The sequence below is a fragment of the Chlamydotis macqueenii genome, chromosome 3 (genome assembly GCF_036417535.1).
Source record: "Chlamydotis macqueenii isolate bChlMac1 chromosome 3, bChlMac1.mat, whole genome shotgun sequence".
Taxonomy (NCBI): Eukaryota; Metazoa; Chordata; class Aves; order Otidiformes; family Otididae; genus Chlamydotis; species Chlamydotis macqueenii.
The window spans coordinates 24737072-24754670 of NC_141558.1; the positions used below are offsets into that span (position 1 = coordinate 24737072).

Below are 17599 nucleotides of genomic sequence, written 5' to 3' on the forward strand. Positions count from 1 at the left end.
AAACTACACCAACTCACTAGCCATCATCTGCTAGGAACATTTTTAAAAGAAAACCATTACTGAGCTACTTTTCTTGTCTGCAGAGAAACTTATTTTCCCACCAGAAACAGCACTTCTTTTACCATATTTCCCTCACTGCTAACAGCAACCTAAGAAATACCTCTTTAAGCCAGTAATTTATTCTTAAGAATTAAACTAAAGTAGTTTGGGCTAGTTTTAGGTATTTTCAAAACAATCAATTTCATTTAAAACAAATCAAAAGAGGGAACTTCAGTCTGATTAGTAATAACATATTACATGGGAAGTATCTTGGATACTAATTTAAATATGTGGACAGCCTTTTGATTTTATTCCTCATTCATTGAACTAATTTTATAATGGGAACTGTAACAAAAATAAAATGATTAGTCCTTCTTTGTTCTATAATCCTTCTGTAATCTAATTTCCTCAAAATAGCTGCAAGATAAAACATTGTCACGAAGATCAAAATGACAACTATAAGCTGGCCTCTCCACTCTTCATTATCCATTATTGTTTTTATGACGACTATTTGTTACTATCGTATAAACAAAATCTAAATCACTTGATAATGCATCTGAAGTTAGCTTCTCTGCTGGTGTAAATCAACAGAGATCCATGAAGAGGCTTTCCTGATGTTATGTTTTTTGCAATAGTTCTTGTTTGTAGATTTTAAAATCTTTCGGGTCAGGCCCCTCACTGTGTTAAACGATACTAAATTGAAAAAAGAGAGCAACTTCAATTTCCAAAATATTCCCTGATTCATTGCTTTAAAGAAATGACTTCAGAGCTTCTCAAGAGTTGACAGGAAAAAAATCTAAATTGTCATGGCAACATGAGTTGAAGAAATCCTTCTTTGCTGTTTGCATAGATCATCTCCATGCTATCAGTCTGTTTACTAAATGTTGCTAAAGAAAGCAATTAAAGGTTAATCTCTCCTCAGAAGCAAATAAATTATAAAACTAGTGAAAGCCAGTGGAGTGAGATACACTTCAGGTGGGTCAAAAAAATTGAGGCATCATATATCTTCAACACAAATGGCATTTCTGTGATTGTTCGCAAACATTTCGTATTAATAACTAAGAGTTCGAATTCTCTTTATTATTATCAGATTTGTTCCAGCATCCCTGTTTTAATGCAAGTTCTCTGTGTGATATGTGACTAAAGGCTAGATTCAAAGTCCATTAAGGTTAAAGAGATTTTTTTTATTTTTTTCTGTGAGTTCTCCAGCCTTTGGATCAGGTCCTAATTGGTTAGAATTTCACACAGAGCAACCCAAACTCTTCAGTTGACTGCTAGAGTCTAAGTCCAACATACCTAGTTCTGCATAGCAGAATGCTTTTTCTCTACAAACAGATTTTTTTTCAAGTTAATTACCCTATGTACCAGGATAAAAGAAAGGAAAGTTTCGGTATTTGCATTTATGTTAAAAACTGTGATAAAGCCATCCTTATATATGTTTCATAGGAAAGCAAGATAGAAATAGCAGATTATAGCTCACAATCAAAATGCTACTGTTGCTGCCACTGTTGACTTCGTAAAATCTATTAACACTACATTCTTCAGTGTTAGAGACACTGCAAACAATGGGTCAAAGTGTGCACTGGGGATATTTACGTGCAAAGATAAAGAAAACCAATTTAATTTCTCAAAAGAGATATCTACAAATGCAGAGGGTCACTGACTGTGATATTAGCAGTTGCCTGCTTGTACTGAGGTTTTACAAGTGAATTATAAAACAGCTTTTTCCCCCTGAAAATGCTTTATATGACTCAATCGATGTATTATAAGAAACATCAGCAGGATACCAATAGAGAATCTGGCTGCTGGGGCAAAGCTAAAATAGTGTACTTAGTCACTTGGAAGCAGTCAGATTCTGCATTGATATCCCACAGACATTAGTGAGAACAGTGTGATTTGTCATGACCATTTGTTTCACAACCAGAAGCACATTAAATTAGTCTAAAAATAAGTTAAACACTTTCCTTTTTTAGTATTTTATCAAAATGGCCTTTTCAAAAACTTCACTGTTACACAAGAAGCATCACTCCTTTTGTTTTTTCTTATCCTCACAGTCCTCACCTGTGTTTTTTTTCCTAAGGCTCAGGGCAAGGCAAGTTCCACAAGCTCACGTATTCCTGCTATACCTAGCAGCTTGCTTCCCGGCATCAGCTGCTCCCTGAAAAATCACGTCCCTGTTCCTTGCACCGCCAGCTGCGTTGTACACCTGCAGTCTGATGGAGGTCCCAAGCTACAGCTGAATCTGTGTTACACACACCACGAGCTCGGATTGAACCCTGATGTGCTCATACAAGACAAGTTCAAATTCAAGCCCCCTCATTCATATATTTTGGATACAGTGAGCAAAGTGAGCCAAGCTCCCCCATCCATTTCAGCAGCAGGCACTGCAAGCACAGTGAAAATGCTTTAAATCCAAGCTACAGCTGGGCCAGTATTTAAAAAAGAAAATATCCTGGTTGTGGTCCCTGGTGTGTTGAGGTCCACCCTTGAACCTGAGCTTCAAACACAGAGCAAGGCTGGCTGTGCTTTTGTTCCCAGTGCATTGCTGGTGTTTCAGCATCAGCGTGAGCAAAATATGTATGAATATTTGTGTTTTCTGGGGCTTTATATGTGAACACAATATGGAGAGTAATAGAAGTCAAAGGAAGTAAACAATGATTTATGAAGTATCACATCATGGCTACATTTGATCTGCACATTATGGGATGAGGAAAAGGTGTGTCCCTAGCCCCAGATTTGCCCTCTGCCAAATGTCAAGGGTTTGCTGCAAACAAGACAATTGTAAGAAAATTTCAATAAAAAACTCTAACATAGGTTTAGAAATGGGACTGTAAGAAAAAAAAAAAAAAGAGAAGGAAAACTTTCAGACAAGAAATAAGAAAAACCTCATGTTTGGCAGAATTGCGTGAAAAAGTCATTGCCTTGAAATTGAGAATAAGGCATGAAGCAAGTGCTGGAAAATGTAATTTTAAAATGCTGACTATATTTTATGCAAGTTTGCAAAACAAACACTGCACATAAAGTTTTATTCATTATTATTTATTCAGCTCTGTGTCAGCTGCAGTGCTGCAAACGTTTCTTTTGGAAAGCCACTGTACCAGGGAGACGTGAATATGGAACCTGATTCTGCACTTCAGTATCCATGGGATACTGTAGGAGAGACATAAAACATCCAAAGACTAAAATGATGCTAGGTTTCTTTGTATATTGTCCTTCATAATTTTAGAAAAAAGGAGAGAAAAAAAAAGAGCAAGCAAGGTAAAGGTCAGATACAATCATGCTTGGAGATATCAGAGATACTGTTTAAAAACAAATTACTTCCATAAATATAGAAATATTTTAATATTATCAAGGTTGATTGCTCAGATTCATCCAGTTTTCCTTGTGTTCAGTCATACATGGATGTAAACATTGTCAGAAGTTTTCAGCCACAAACGCTCGTATTAGACAAAGTTTGGCTCCACTATTCAGCTGCAGGATCTACAGTGTCTGCCTTATTCGGAATAGCAATCTTTTCAAAATTGGCCAATTCAGCTACTGCTGAAATCAATAGAAATTTCAGTTTCCACTGCAGCAGAACAGGGCCCTGACAACTGTCCGAAGTTACCTTTTACTTGACAGTGATGATGCAAAAAAATGAAGCTGAAGGAGGTGGGATCGCTGTTTCAGAATACGCAAGAATAGTTAAAATGTATAATCTAATAACTATAAAGCTGTAACAAACTGTGATTAATTTTTATGCTAGAAATTAAAGCATTACTTTAATTGCAAGAAATTGGAAATTTTTTTGCTTATATTTTGCTGAAAGCAAATCATTGATGGTATTCTGATTAATCAAGAGGAATTCTGGTTAATCATCAGCAATATAACAGTGATTAAATCTTGCTCTGTCCTTTTAACTGAATGTGCCTTCCAGGTAAAAATGGGAAGAAACTGTTGCCATTTTCTCTTTTTGGTTTTTTTTTCCATACAAGTAAGAAATCCAGAAAAAAAATTACTGTCTCTGAGTAAATAAGACTTGTTTTTGGCAATAAGATGCAGTACTACTCTTGTAAGAGTTTTCAGTGCCTGTGTGCCTCCATTTACCGTTCAATTACTAAATGCAGGCAACTGATAAATGTTGCCTTTGTGTGTCAATATAACACTAGCAATAATCCAAGTAATTTGTTTAAACAGTTATTCCATGGAGAAAAGCTTAAAAGAAATACAGTGTCAATTTTCTTAAATACAATAGAAATGTCATATAGTAGAGTGAAGTCTTTCATCCAGCCAGAACAAAGATGTGTGAGGACAGAGTAAGATCTCTCAGCTTTCCTCGGGCATTAATGGCCTTTTTCCCTATTTCAAAAGTTACTGGTTGATAAAAATGGTTTAAAGGAAATTGCAACTGATGTAGAAAAGTAAAACATCTAAGTAAAAGAAAGTGATTCATACACATTAGGAGAATTTCCATACGATTCTCATTCTTCATCCACTGCAGAAATTGGAAGAACATCCAATTTAGCTCAGTCTAACTGGCTAACTTCACGGCCATACGGAGAACTAGAGGGCTGATTCTTACTCGGTGACCCTGATTTAAATCCAGTTGCATGCCTGAGTTTTATTAGAGATCATGTCTTATACTTATCCTACTGCTTCAGAGGACTGTATAGTGAAACCAGCAATTCCCCTTTCCACACCGCATCCCTCTGCTGGTTACAGGCATCCCGGCATCATGCTGCAGTATCTGTGCTTACACTTTCGGCTGTTTACTAGCAGAATACTGTCATCATGCTCAAAGACGTGACAGTTCAATACAGATTTGAGCAAAATCAAATTACATCTTATCTTTAAATTCACTGGAGACTTTACACAGTCACACTATTAAGCAGTTACTTCTCCGTGGAAAGGTTGCGAAAGGAAGTTTAATGTGACAGTGTACAGATAACATGTCTCGAAAAAGTTGAAATCCGTGGTTCCTAGGGTTTTTCAGCCTTTATAAAGAGAACGGTAAATACTGAATACATAGGTTTCTGTTTAAAATATTTACAGTTTCAGATTGTTCCTCATCTGGTAGGGCCAAAGTTTTCATGAATGTAAATGGTATTGAAGCCAAAGTCCCATAGATGTCTTTTAAAAACTTGCATATATCAATGCATATGTAATGATACTACCGTATAGTGAGCAGAGCTAGATTCCATGTTTGCACAGAAAGAGCCTGCAGGGGAAAAAAAATGACAGCTGCCCCCCCGACCCCCAACAAGATGTCCATGCCTGATCAAAATCATACATGGCTGTGTAAAGGGACATGGGAGTGACAGTCAGCAAAATAAACAGAAAACAATCTGCAGAATAGTTCCTATATATACAGATCACAGACGGTGCTGGAGTGCCCTCACAGATTTCAATACATCCAGAAGTTCTTCTGTGCTCACGCCTGCGTGTGCTTGTGTACCTTCTCCAGCTCCTCACACCAGTATCCTGTTTCCCACAAACCAGTATCCCATTCCACCCACAGAGAAACAGATAACCCTGTACTGGCTGATGGTGCAAATTCAAACCTTATCTATGGGTTCAAAGGTGTAAAATTATTGTTTGGGGAATCTTTGTTGAATGGATACACTCTCCACTGTATTATATTCAAATTGGCCCTATTTCCTATTCCTATACAGAGTTAAGGACATTATATACAAATCTTGATGGAAAACTGGGAAAGATACAGATCTTACCAAAATGTAAATGCATTTTTATCTTAAAATATTCTGTGGTCAGAGCTGGCTATTCTCTTTTCTGCCCTTCTATGGTCATTTCCTATGGCTGGGGATGGGGAATGCATCCACAGAATACTTGGTTTTGCAGCCGGGCATTCAACTCCTATCTCTGATGTTCTTTCATAAAAATCCTTTTTTTTTTCAGCTCATTTTCCCTAGAATTGCTTGAGTCTTCTCTGGAAGAGAACGGAACCTCTCTAGAGAGACCAGCTTCACAGTTTGAAAAACAGTGTTTTGGAGAGAGAGAAAATACATGACTTTAAAAGAGACAAACACTCTCGGTCCAACAGGAGTAGGCCTTAAACACTGTGGTAACTTTGTGTGATGTAGTCATAGCAATTATTTTGACAAAGTGATAGCAGCAAACAGAGGGTACATAAAATGTTTTGGGTTTTATTTATTTTCTTTTTTTTTTTTTTAAACAAAATCCTAAGCTGTAGATGTGGGAGTCCTTTCACTGTCTGGTTACAATTTAAGAACAGAAATGTTCTCCCTTTGCCATTTCCATTAATCCGAATGGTACCTCTGTGCATAAGCCTGCTTATACACATTTTGTTTGAGGCAATTAGGTGGCGATGAAGGTGATGTATTTGGTTATCTGAACAAGTCCAGGAAATGATCTTGAAAACCTGTGCCAGGACAATTTTAAGTATTAAGCAATATGTATTTCTAAATTGAAAATAGGTTGTTTACAGACCTTAGCTGACAGCAGAAAGATATTTTAATCTTTTACCTTGGATTTTAGTCTGAGTTCAGTCTAAATCTAGCATTTGTTTCCTAACAGCATGACTTTTTACAGAAATTATACTGACATGTTTTGTGTTTCAAGCAAATCAATAGTTTTTTATGTTTGCATTTGCTAGGATATAACCTATAAGAATTAGCAAATGTCTCTATAAACAATCCCGCCTTAACATGCAGAGCTGAACACTGTGCTGCCTGTCTTGTTGAAGCATAACTGCTATGATAGGGTAGTTTCTGGGAAAGTGGTTCCTTTAAATGACTCCATATGAATTTTTCTTGATGCTGAAAGCATAATGGACAGGGAATAATCCCCCAAGTGTTTTCCAAAACACTCAGATGCATCAGTCAGACAAAATGAGTTCAAAGAAATGCATAGAACTGCACCTCAAGTCTTCCACAATGAACGATGACGTATGTTCATTTTCGTCCTTTCCTGCCCCTTTAAAAAGTTACAGAAAATGGCACAGCAACAAAGGGTTTCCATTTCATTTCATAATGAGCAATAGTGGGGAAAACAGCCCACCTCTCATTTTACTGAAAGATAAGGGAACGCCTGTGGCAACACCTCCAGAATTTCAGTACTTTTTTTTTTCCTTCTCATAAAACCCCCAAACGAACCAAAACCCAGGTGAATTTCTATTACAGTGACTACCAAATGATTCGACCACTGAGGGGTTGGTAAAATAGAGTTCTGGGGATCTACTAGTTAAAATTTAGTGTGCTCCTGAATGCCTAGGCTCTTCATGTTACTATGGAAGGAGCTGTTTCACTCTCTAAACTATAAATGTAATTTCAGCCTCAGGATTACATTTGACTAAATATAGATACCTGTGCACGATTTGCCTGGGAAAGTAAATGGGAAGGAATTATGTCAAATGTCCCCGCTGGTTCCCCTTCTACCTGTTGTTTGACTTCAATATTAAGTCAGTTTGTAGCTTTTAAGTGGGTGTGTTGCTGCTCCACATTAAGCGAGGTATAATTACGTTCTGCAGAGCAGCATCAGAAGCAGTGCCCAAATGTTCCTGGCAAAGCCTTTGTATGTAAGCAGAACACGTCGGATCTCCGCTGAATAACCATGATCCAGCCTCCAGCTTTTCATATGTGCTGTCAGCCATGAAAAGAAAACACTTAAATGTCAAACGACAGAACCAGCTACAGTGTATTTAACAAATGAGTCGCGGGTGCCGGCCCGCCACGGGAACCGGCTGCAGCCTCAGCTCGTCCCGGGGCAGCCGGGCCCTGTCTGCGGCGGCTGGGGACAGCTCCCCCGCCCCGATCCCGCACCTATGCGGGCTGGGAGCGGCTGCCGAGCTCAGTGCGGGCTCGCACAGTTCCCCCCAACTGAGGCACGGGGGGCGGCGCGGGGTGAGGGGATGAGGGGGGATGCTGGAAGTTTGGGCAGGGCGGCTACGCCGAGAAGCCCCCGCCCGGCCCGGGCTGTGTGTGCCGCCGAGCGCAGCCGCCTCGCCTCCCGGAGCCGCCGGTTCCACAGCCCAGGGAACCTGGGCTCCTCTCCGCCCCCGCGCCCCAAACACGCGGAGACAGCGCGACCGCGTGGCGTTGCCAGGCGAAGCGAGGCGGCGGCCGGGTCCGGGCAGAGGAGCAGTGGCACCGAGCACCCTGGACCGAGCGAAGCTCCCGCCCGGCGGCCGGCAGACCGGGCCGGCCTCCCACCGCCTACTCCCGCGGATGGCGGCCAGAGGCTGCGGAGGGACGGAGGGAGGGCGCGCACCCTGCAGAGCCGCCCGGAAGGACACGGGGAGCCCGGCCGCGGGCACCCGCTGGACGGGGAAGGCTCCAGCCTCGCCCGCCAGCCCGGGCCGCGGTCGGCTTCCCCTATGCTCCAACCACCCCCGCACCAAAAAAAAAAAAAAAAAAAAAAAAAAGCAATGAGCAAAAGAAAATGGTGGGAAGGATGTAAAGCGCCTTGGAAGGGCTAAGGGAGCCTCCGACAGCACGGAGCGCAAGGGGAACCGTCCTCCCGCAGGCAGAAACAGCCGGCAGCGAGGTGGGAGAAGGAGAAGGCAGAGCCTGCAACGGGGACAGGTGCTCAGCTGCGAGCAGCCTCCCTCCCTCCCTCCCGCACACACACACACACGCAAACACGCCCGCAGCTCGCTCTCTCAGCATGAAAAAGCGCAGGGCTAATGAGAAGCGAAGTGAATAATGTGGAAGTTGTTGTCTCCAGCAATGAGGCAAGTGATGGGGCTGAGGCCAGCACTGAAGTTGTGTAACCCAGTTCTCCACTGTCACCCCCCTCGTTTCATCTTCCCTCCCCCTCATTGATTTTAAGGAGAAACCCGGCTGGGGGGTGGGAGATGCTCCCCACGCCGAGCAGAGCAGCCCTCTTCCCTCCCGCACGGGCAGGCAGCTGGTGGAGGGGGGGACCCCGGCCCCGCATCCCCGCCTCCGCGTAACTTGCGGGGAGCGGAGGCGGCTGAAGGCAAGCGGGGGCGGCTCTCCGCGGCCACCCACTCCGCGCTTCCACCCTGAGCACGGCGAAAGCCGGGGAGGAGGGAGGAGAGGAGAGCCAAACTTGCCAGCCCGGTCACTGTCCCTCGCACGGCAGCGAGTGCCGTTCCTGCCTGCCCGGAAAGCGAAGTGTTCCCAAACTCGGGGGCTGCCCAGGCGGCTGGATGCGCACAGCTCCTCTCCCAGCGCCGCAGCGGCTGCTGCTCCAGCTCCCGGGTTGCTGGTTTCTACCCGGGCTAAGTGACCGGCCGGGAGCCGAGCCCTCGGGGAACACCGGCGAACCCAAGGCAGGGAGAAGGGAGACCGGGCTCGAGGAGCCTGCCGTTTCCTGGCGGAGAAACGGAGCGAGGGAGAAAGCTCACCCGAACGGTAGCGGTTTAGCTGAGGTGGGGGGGAGGGGGGGGGGAATCAGTGCCGTAACCACAACCTACATGAATCCAGTGCAAGAAACCCAAATCTTACCCTGAGCTGCAGTGAGGAGCCCCGCGCAGAAAACCAGCAGAGACTTGAATTTCCTCCACGCAGTCATGTCTGCAGTTATTCCACACACACACACTCTCACACCAAACCCCCGGCGGCTCTTCTGGGCTGCGACCGCCTCCTCCTCCGAGCGGCGGCGGCGGGGCTGAGGACAGCGCCGAGGCAGCGCCGCGGGGCGAGGGCGGGCGGCGAGCGGCGCTCCGGGTCCCGAGCGCCGCGCAGCGCCCGGCGCCTCCTGCAGGACTGGGCGGGCGCCTCGCTCCGCTCCGCTCCCCTCCGCTCCGCTCCCAGCACCAGCCCCGCGCCGCGGCGGGGCTGCGCCGCTCAGCGCCCGCGGAGCCCCGGTGCCGCCGGCCCGCCGCCCGCCCAGAGGAGGGAGGGGAGGAGGGAGGGAAGGGAGGGCACGCCCGGCGCCGCGGGCAGAGCGGCATCCACGGCCGCCGGCGGGGAGAGCCGGGCAGCGGCAGGAGCGGGATGCGGGGAGTGCGAGGAAGAGGAGGAGGAGGAGGAGGAGGAGGAGGAGGAGGGGAGGGGGATGGGGGGAGGGATCGCGGCGAGAGCAGCACAGCGGAGCGGCTGCCAGCCACAGGAGAAGCAGCCGCCGCCGGACTCAACCATCACTTCCCACGGAGAGGGGAAGGGGCCGGCGCTGCGCAGCCGGCGCACGCCAAGCCCCGCAGCTGCCCCGCTCCGTCGGACGGCCCCCGCACGGCCCCCTCCCCGGGGCCGCAGCTACCTCCCCACCACTGCACCCCGAAAGCACCCCGGCGTATGAAGGCTTCCCCCGGCCCAGTGCCCCCCAGGGGAAGGGGGGGCGGCTCCGGGGCTACACCTGCCCAGGGTTGTGGGGGGCGGGGGCTCCTGCTGCACCCCCCCGACGCCCCGTCCCCGGCTCTGCCCGCAGCCCAGCGCCGGCACCCTCGTGTGGGGTGCGGGTCGTGCGTGTGCTGGGGCGGGGTGGAAATCCCAAGTCCTAGGTGGAACTCCCCGCGGCTTTGGACCCCGCTAGGGAGAGAGGAAGGCTTCCAGGTCCAAAACGTGTCCTGTTCCTTCCTTCCCAGTTGCTCATCAGCACAAGGGATTGTTCTCGAGGGGAAGGAGAGGAGCCAACGTCTCCTTGAGGAACACTGCTTTGCCTTTATGTTGTCATTCCCGAGTGCTCCTGTTGCCAAGAGGAATTTCTGCCATTAATTATCCTTTCCAAAACAACAACAACAAAAAAACCACAAAACAAACCAAAACCAGGCATGGAAGTATGCAGACAGAGGCTTCCCCACCAGCACCCTGGACCCGGGTGGTTGGTTCCCTGAGCCCGAGGGAAAGGAAACAGTGATCCCGGGACTGTCCCGTCACAGGTCCCCACACTTCACGGCCTGGCAGGCAACAGCCAACAACAGGTTCTGTGCCAGGCCTACCTGCAAAAGGATGGCAAACAAAACCGCCCAATCAATCCACCAAGAATTGTAAAGATTGCCACCACTGCATACTGGGCCTGACTCCATAATTAATGCTCACCTATATCCGTAATTAAAATACAAAGGCTCACTGGAAGGAAAGACACAAATACGAACACCTTTGGAAAGGTAGTTCCAAAGCCGTAATTATTCACTTGTGATGAGTTTTCTTTTGCAGTGAAAGACGCAAACTTGTTTTCTCATTGTAAGTTACAAGAAGGTGGTGAATGGGCACTGAACGAGGTAGGCTGACTTTGTAATGAGCTTGTACTTATGTATAAATGTTGCGGTTCTCACTCAAAAAAAAAAAAAAAAAATTTTTTTTTAAAATCCTGGGCCAGGCAAGCTGCCGAGAAAGACGTGGCATTGCTGCCATCTCGTGGCAAAGGCTCCCTCCCTACCCGCACTCCCTCTTCACTGACCTGCCTTTCCCCACCTGCTCTTCCCCTTCACTTCCAAACCCGCTGTGCTCCGGAGCCGGGCCCGAATATTTCCAGAGGAGGGATCCAGTCTTTGTATTGATCCATATTTTAAAAACGCCTCGGGGACTCGTTTTTGCATTGGTGAAAGTGAAATGATGCTAATCCTTGTTAGTACCAGCCATCACATAGCAAAGCTGCTGCGAATTCCTGTCGGAACTGCTCAGGCTCCTCGCGTACACCCCTCCACTTACTCCTTGTCAGCGGACTGGGAGGAATTCGCTAATGATTGTGAGAAAGACAGAAATGGTCACTGAGCTTAAGCTGAGACTCTTCCTTTCTGGCCTGCAGTACTCTGAGGCTTAGATTTTTAAAATGTGGGTTTTTTTTTTCCATTGCATCTGGCCCAAGAGATCACAATCTTTTAGTTTTATTTCATTGTGTTGTCTATTAAGTTGGTATAGTTTTAAAAGTAATAAATACACTCCATTTATGGCTATCTGGGTCCACTTGAAAACAGTAATGATTGTATCATCTCTTGCTGTGCTGTTTAAGTAAGAACTCTTAATTTCAGAAGCTGCTATTTAACCCTGCTTATAGCAGATTCTGCAGAGGCTTCAGTATGATATAATAGGTGCTTTCTTGGTCTTGACTCACCTGGGTTAGATTTACTGTTTCCTGAGGCTTACCATTCTTCTGAGGATTTTCTGGGCTTTAATGAGCTTTTGGCAGCTGGTTCTTTCTCTATTGAGATAAATAAGTCACAATTTCTTCCCTTCATAGCACCTAGAAAGGTCCAAATAACTGGGCACCACAATCACTATCGCTGCAAAAGATGCCTTCTCTCCTTTCTTACATCCTATGACAGTAAATTGTATGCATCAACATGGTTGTCCCTTGGTACATGGTCACTTGTCACCTGAGTTAGTGCCTTACTGAGATAAACAGGGCCCACCTACTGCATTCAGCTCTGGAGCCCCCAACATAAGAAGGACATGGATCTGTTGGACCAAGTCCAGAGGAGGGCCGTGAAGATGATCAGAGGGCTGGAGCACCTCTCCTATGAAGAAAGACTGACAGAGTTGGTGCTGTTGAGCCTGGAGAAAAGAAGACTCCAGGGAGACCTTATAGTGGCCTCCCAGTACCTAAAGGGGGCCTACAGGAAAGATGGGGAAAAAGTCTTCGGTAGGGCCTGTTGCAGTAGGACGAGGGGGAATGGTTTTAAAGTAGAAGGAGGTAGATTCAGATTAGAGACTAGGAAAAAAATTTTTACAATGAGGGTGGTGGAACACTGGAACAGGTTGCCCAGAGAGGCAGTAGATGCCCCATCCCTGGAAAAATTCAGGGCCAGACTGGACGGGGCTCTGAGCAACCTGACCTGGTTGAAGATGTCCCTGCCTCTTGGCGGGGGGGGGGGGGGGGGGTTGAACTAGATGACCTTTGAAGGTCCCTTCCAATGCAAATTATTCTGTGACAGCACAGATTCCCGAGCTAACATTTTATGCTCTCTACAGGCTCACGTAGCTGTCACAGAGACTTTTACAAACCCTGCATGACTCAGAAGTTTTGCCAAACCCAAAAGAGCCAGAAGACAACTATGGAACTGCAGCTTGGCATTCCAGGAGGAATCTGTACCAACCTGATTCAAGCTCAGTGTGGAACTGTGATACCTAAACACGGTAGTTAAAGATGATCTAACCTAATGACTGTAATCTCTCTATTGTATTTTAAGTACCTAATGTACGACCATAAACCCCCCAAATTTATGAGTTTGAACAGAGGCAATATTTCTCTCTATTCCCTATAAGCAGTATGGGTTAGTGTATATGTCAAGACTGTTTGTATTAATCAGGGTGATTTAAAGGTAACTTGACAGGGTTTTATTTTTAATTGAGAGCTTGTCCTTTTGCTTCCCTATGCCATATAAAAAAAAAAGGTCTGAAGGGTTAGATTTCCCCTTTTCATTTTTCAGCTTGTTATGCGAATAACTTTGAATCTATGTTTCTCTGTTGTCGCTTTCTAGGAAGAAAAAGCATCTCTCTGTAAGGTGCAGGAATATTTGCATGTATCCAAGCAAAACTACTGATTCAGAAGACAGCTGAAAATGTACTATGCACTCCTTAAAAAGAGGTGCTTGGGGGAACCCATAACCAGAATTTGTACTTGCCAGAAGGCAGTAGCTTTCGGCCAGAAGGTTGATGTGAAGTCTTAATTTTAAAAAATTGAAAGTTTAAAATTCAAAATAGTATGCCAGGGAAAAAATATATATATAAGAAGAGAAGTCTTCAGCAGAACACAGATTTAGAGCTAGGAAGTCAGAAAGCAGAAGTCTTCTCCATGAGCATCTTTGCAATTATTTTTTTTTTTTTCACACAAGCTTTTTAGTTGTTAGCAAAAACAGAGAGTAGAGTTCCAAATACTTTTACCTAACACATTCTCTTTTCAATAGCTCTGTTTTCTGACTTGAAGCATTTAATGATTTTTTTAGTCATAATAGCCTTCCAGGCTGGAACAATAAAAAATGTTTATATGTACATATGTTCCTAACCCCAATTTGTTATGCCATAAAGAATAAAAAGGAGACCATGCCACCCACAGACTGTGTACCATTAGAAATTTTGTTGCTTGGGTTCAGATTTGACTCTGCTTTCTTTCTATGGTAACATTCTTTTCAAACTAGGAGTTTCTCTTGTAAGATTGACAATAATAATGACTACAGCAACATCAACTACAGCTGCAACATCAGCTACATCATTGTTTTATATACTGTACCAGCACAGGCCAATAAATGTAAGTACCAAAAGTCTTCTAAGCTGGAAATAGAAGGAGAAAACAGAAGATAGTTGTGGGGAAAAGATGGTTACAGGCTGGCAGGCGGGACGGTTCAAGGAAATGTTGGTCAGCATGAGAGGATGTTACGATACTGTTGTTCAAGAGGGCTCCTGCAGCTAAATTAATTGCTCTGCTATATTGTATTCCCTCTGGAGTGCTTCGTTTAGGGGGAACAGTTGGTAAGGCTGTGGGGGGAAACGTACGTTGCCTCTTTTAAAGTACCCTCAAGCATTACTTAGCTCCTCAGGGACAGGCTCCAGCTCACTGTTTCTTTTTTACACTACACCTACGCGGATCTCATCTGTCCTTAAGATAACATTAATAAATAATGTTAGGAAGATGAGACTTCCGAAAGACATTTCTGCCTTTGAGGGAAGGTGGGATTTGTAGGTAGCAGTGTTCAGAGTGCCGGCAGGAGACAACACCAAGGTTATTCCACTTAGGTACTGTTGCTCAGAGGCTTAACCATTTTGATTTTGGAGGATTAACAGAGGAAAAGGGAACTTTGTTGAAGCAGTTCAAGGAAAACAGATGTTTTGTTTTCTAGTTAAGCATAAGGAGATCCCACAAAGCATGAGATATGCTATGCAAGAAAGTTTGAAGCAGTCTATTAACTTATGGGCAACAGTAGCTAGAATTATGGTCTAAGCAGACAAGCAAGTCACTATCTTGGCAGTGAGTAAAATGTGACAGAGTGTCAGCAAGCTTTGAGAATGAAAAGTACTCCTATCAGATGGGAGAGATAAGGAAACCAGTGGAGGAAGGCAAAGAATAGCTCACAAAACAGTCTTTTTTGGCAATAATCTGACTGGATATAGGAAGGGCAAGACAGCATGGAAAGATACTGCGGTTATTGAGACAGAAGAATAGATGTTTGGTTGTGAGGAGACTTCGATCATACCTTTCAGGAGGGCTCTTACACCCACATGTACTGAGAGTCTGAGATAGTGACTGCTGGTTACTTCACTTGAGCTGTCTTGCCTAAGAGTGACCACGGTGCTGAACAATGTACAGCTATGCAGTGTCTTAATTATGAGCATGTTGACTGTTTTGAGAGAGTGCTTGGTTTAGCATCTAGTGAACTGCTGTAAGTTGAGCGACCATGGGTCTCCTATACTATTTGTCTAAGCAGTTGCAAGAGTCATGCTTTAGCCTGGCTCTCTTTGTGCAGTTTGCTCATGATGAGTCATACATTTCACTTAGTCTTGAAATCCACTTGATAGAAACTAAAGATTTTTTGTGTATGAAAAAAGTCTTAAGTTAGACTCTTGACTTATCTTTTGAGCTAACTGACTGAGAAAGAAAGGTTTCGTGTATTGGAAATTATAAGCTGTCTGTTTTACTCATGATGAGTTGGAGATGATGGCTACATATACCTGAGGAGATGTCAGGGACGCAGGCTGAGACTTCAGTTTGGACATAAGGAGATTAGTCTGGAGTAGACTAGTATGTCTGTGAGTCATTAGCAAACAGATGGTAGTTGAATTTGTATTTGCTGATGAGATCACACAGAAACAAGGTGTAGAGAGAAAAGAGAAGGAAAACAAGGACAGAAAACCCACACAGTAATTTGAAGCATGGATGAGAAGTATATTCTCAAATATACCATCGTGGTAATCAGGTGAAGAGAGAATTGTTGAAGACATGGACATACAGTATTCTAAGAAGAGTTATGCATCAGGTCTGAGCAAATGAAAATTACGTCCTCATAAACTTTAGCTAGTCTTTTGAGATTCTAGAATGAATAGTTCGTATGTCTCTGAAGAAGGTTAAAACTAAATCAGAGAAAATAAGTTGCTTGGAAGGGATTTCTGAGAGTGTCATAATAAGAAACCTCATGTTCTTCTCATGTTGTTATTCTTCTCTCATGAAGAGTGAGCTGATACCTGGAAATTGAAAGTGAAATAATGGGAAACGTAGGTAAAATCATGTCATTCTAACATGGCAAAGACTAATCTATAAATAAATTGAGGGGTAAATTGTCAGAAGAGAGAAAAGAGGACAAGGAGAGTACGGTCATGAGAAAAATGATGAAAAATTATGGTAGTGATCCTGAGAGAAGTCAGATGGCTGGGTAAAATGAAGGTGCTTGAAGCAGCTAGAGGAGTCAAAGGAGGCAAACATAGAGGAAATTCTTCAATCCATTGTCAAAAAAAAAAAAAAAGAAAGAAAAGACCAGAAAAGAAGAGAGTTAATAGTTAAAGGAGGAAAAAAAAAAAAGAGGAGTAAAGCTAAAGCAAGGGCAATTTTGAGCGGTTCTTTAAAAATTGTTGATAAGCACCTCTTCTAGCTAGCTTACTTTAGATTTTTATTCCTTGTTAGATATTGTTCCTATTTAAGGTTTAGACTATTGCTGTGGTGATAGACATATAGAGAAAAAATATGTTGCAATAAAAAAATCAAATATATCAACAAGAACAGTTAGTTAAGCGTCTCACATTTCCTTTTTTATCACACCTTGAGACTGCTTGGTTGGACTTAAATTCTGCCAGATTGTCAGATGAAAGAAATTCCAAAGATAGAATCAGTCCTTCTATCTTGACATTGAATTTTTGACTTAGATTTTAATAGTAAGATCTTCACAAGAAATGTTAACAGACATAATAGGCAAACAGGCAGAATGCACAAACAACCAGGTGCGCAATCATCAATGCTTTAAAAACAATCACTATCAACAAATTACACGTAGACTCAAAGAGGTCTTGACTGAAGTGACTTAATCTCTAGAGATATATTAACTTTGGCAGGTGCTCCAGGAAGTGAGTTCCTATACTAACTGAACATTTTGGGTACATTTGTAAGAAAAGGGTACTGCTGTAAAGATAGGGAGGATTACTGTGAGATTTTTATTAGGAAGATACTGCTGCAGTTTTCTGAGCTCTGATGGTGGGCTCATTGGGTGTGCTAAACTGGAAAGTAGCAGCAGTGACAGTCCCAGTAGAACATCTGGGATACGAATAATCTTGTGAAGCCTACCTATATATTCTCAATAGATGTTGCAGAAATAACTTCCACTACACCTCAAAATATTTATTCAGAGTAGATGGATTTCACCTACATACCTTAATCACCTAATCTGTACCTACCAACACTTCAAGGATCTTCTGTTGCTGGAGTTCCTTACACAGTGAGTGATCTGTGCAGGTCTGCAGAGGGAGACTGTCTGTTCAGGTGTTTGCTGTATTTCACAGCTAGTTATCTCTCTGTATTGACTGGAAAAAGAATTTGATGGTCTGGTTTAAGTGAACTGCTTGTCAAAGTCAGGTTTACAATGACCTAAATGTCTCCAAACTGTTTCCTTGTGTGATTTTTCTTTTATGTGTTAATCTGCTTCTAATTCCTATTTCCATCTCATGATGTGACTGCATGGAAGAGTTAAATCATGAATTGGGGTGCATATATGCAGATA

General features: G+C 44.0%; 1 protein-coding gene across 1 annotated transcript in view; it reads right to left on the reverse strand.

The window, feature by feature from the left end:
• CSMD1 (CUB and Sushi multiple domains 1) overlaps positions 1-9563 on the reverse strand; it is a 1203024-nt gene extending 1193461 nt beyond the window's left edge. Inside the window, exon 1 of the mRNA XM_086744017.1 lies at positions 9468-9563. Within this exon, the coding sequence (XP_086600143.1) occupies positions 9468-9534 (67 nt within the window). The 5' untranslated portion in view covers positions 9535-9563. The remainder of the gene's footprint in view (positions 1-9467) is intronic.
• Between the last annotated feature and the right edge of the window lie 8036 nt (positions 9564-17599).